This window comes from Numida meleagris, unplaced genomic scaffold, assembly GCF_002078875.1.
Source record: "Numida meleagris isolate 19003 breed g44 Domestic line unplaced genomic scaffold, NumMel1.0 unplaced_Scaffold395, whole genome shotgun sequence".
NCBI classification, from domain to species: Eukaryota; Metazoa; Chordata; class Aves; order Galliformes; family Numididae; genus Numida; species Numida meleagris.
Window position 1 is genome coordinate 40,371 of NW_018364617.1, and position 1,888 is coordinate 42,258.

General features: G+C 61.4%; 1 protein-coding gene across 1 annotated transcript in view; it reads right to left on the reverse strand.

Annotated features, from left to right (window-relative positions):
* LOC110391524 (glucosylceramidase-like) overlaps nt 1-1,888 on the reverse strand; it is a 12,242-nt gene that overhangs the window by 9,451 nt on the left and 903 nt on the right. The window contains exons 2-6 of the mRNA XM_021383417.1: nt 1,832-1,885; nt 1,548-1,720; nt 1,230-1,467; nt 118-342; nt 7-50 (exon numbers count right to left, since the gene is read on the reverse strand). Of these exons, the coding sequence (XP_021239092.1) occupies nt 7-50; nt 118-342; nt 1,230-1,467; nt 1,548-1,720; nt 1,832-1,885 (734 nt within the window). The remainder of the gene's footprint in view (nt 1-6; nt 51-117; nt 343-1,229; nt 1,468-1,547; nt 1,721-1,831; nt 1,886-1,888) is intronic.

The window sequence follows — 1,888 nt, forward strand, 5'->3', positions numbered from 1 at the left end:
TCCAGCGCCAGGTTCCAGTCGGTCCAGCCCGTCACGTAGTTGTTCAGGTCCTGGTTGGGGTGGGTGATGTTGGCGGGGGTCCCGTGGGGGCATCCCCCCCCCCAAGCCGAGCCCCACCGTCAGGATGCTGTGGCTGTACTTGGCGCCGCGCTCCCAGCCCCCCAGCACCACCCGGGGCTCCCAGAAGTAGGAGCCGGTGGAAGCTTCCGTGGAGAGGAGGAAATAATCGGGGAAGAGGTGGTGGGTGATGGACAGCGTGAGGTCGATGGGCGCCAGGAAGTCCAGGTACCAGTGGATGCCGATGCCGCTGATGTAGCTGGCGGCCACGGGGTCTTTGAGGACCTGGGAGGGGGGAGAAAAGTGTGAGTGCCCCCCACCGGGAAGAGCAGAGCTGGGCTCGTGGATGGGCTTGGTGATCCCAGAATGGTTGGGTTGGAAGGGTCCTGCAAGATCAAAGAACCGTGGGATGGGGTGGAAGGGGCCTTAAAGGTCATAGAACCATGGGATGGGTTGGAAGGGTCATTAAAGGTCATAGAGCCGTGGGATGGTTGGGTTGGAAGGGTCCTTAAAGATCAAAGAACCGTGGGATGGGGTGGAAGGGTCCTTTAAGGTCATAGAGTCATGGGATGGGGTGGAAGGGTCCTTAAAGATCAAAGAACCACGGGATGGTTGGGCTGGAAGGGGCCTTGGAGATCGTAGAACCATGGGATGGGTTGGAAGGGTCCTTAAAGGTCATAGAGCTGTGGGATGGTTGGGTTGGAAGGGTCCTTAAAGATCAAAGAACCACGGGATGGGTTGGAAGGGTCCTTTAAGGTCCTAGAACCGTGGGATGGTTGGGTTGGAAGGGGCCTTGGAGATCAAAGAACCACAGGATGGGTTGGAAGGGTCCTTTAAGGTCATAGAGCCATGGGATGGCATGGAAGGGTCCTTAAAGATCATAGAATCGTGGGATGGGTTGGAAGGGTCCTTAAAGATCATGGAACTGTGGGATGGGTTGGAAAGGTCCTTTAAGGTCCTAGAACCATGGGATGGGTTGGAAAGGTCCTTTAAGGTCCTAGAACCATGGGATGGTGAGGTTGGAAGGGATCTTAAGGATGGGTTGGAAGGGTCCTTAAAGATCATGGAACCGTGGGATGGGTTGGAAGGGTCCTTAAAGGTCCTAGAACCGTGGGATGGGTTGGAAAGGTCCTTAAAGGTCCTAGAACCGTGGACCTTTCCCCGGGCCTCACCACTTGCGCCCAGTAGGGCAGCATCAGCCTCTGGTCGTCCAGGATGATGAGCCGCACGCCGCGGTGCGAGCTGTTGGCCAACGCGGGGCCCAGGTCCCGCGCGATGAAATCCCGCTGGTGCTCGGGGGAGAAGCCCAGGCACTGGAAGGGGTAGAAGACGATCTCGCCGGCCGTGGGCTCGTTCCCCGCCGTCACCGCCCAGAAACTCAGGTTGTGCTTGGCGTATTCGTCCAGGAACCTGGGCGCGCACGGAGCGGTGGGGTCAGCCCCACGGCGCCGGTGCCGGCCGCGCTCCCGCGTGCTCCCGCGGCCGCTCACCGGACGAAGTAGTTGGCCCAGGCCCGGTGGTAGCGGTCCCCCGGGTTCCCCTTCAGCGTCCCCCTCCCCGTCATGGCTCCGTTCGTCTTCATCCACACCGGGGACGTCCACGGGCTGGCGTAGAGCGACAGCGGCCGCGCCGCCACGGCCTGGGCCGCCCGCAGGATGGGGATCTAGGGGCACACGGGGGCTGGGCTGTTCCCTTGGGGCCACGCCGGCACGGTGACAGGCAGAGCCCACCCCCCACCACCCACCACCGCATCCCCCCCCCCTTTCGGGGTCACCTTCATCCGCGTGTCCTCCTCGGTCAGGTTGAAGTGCTTCAGCTCAAAGTCGCCCTC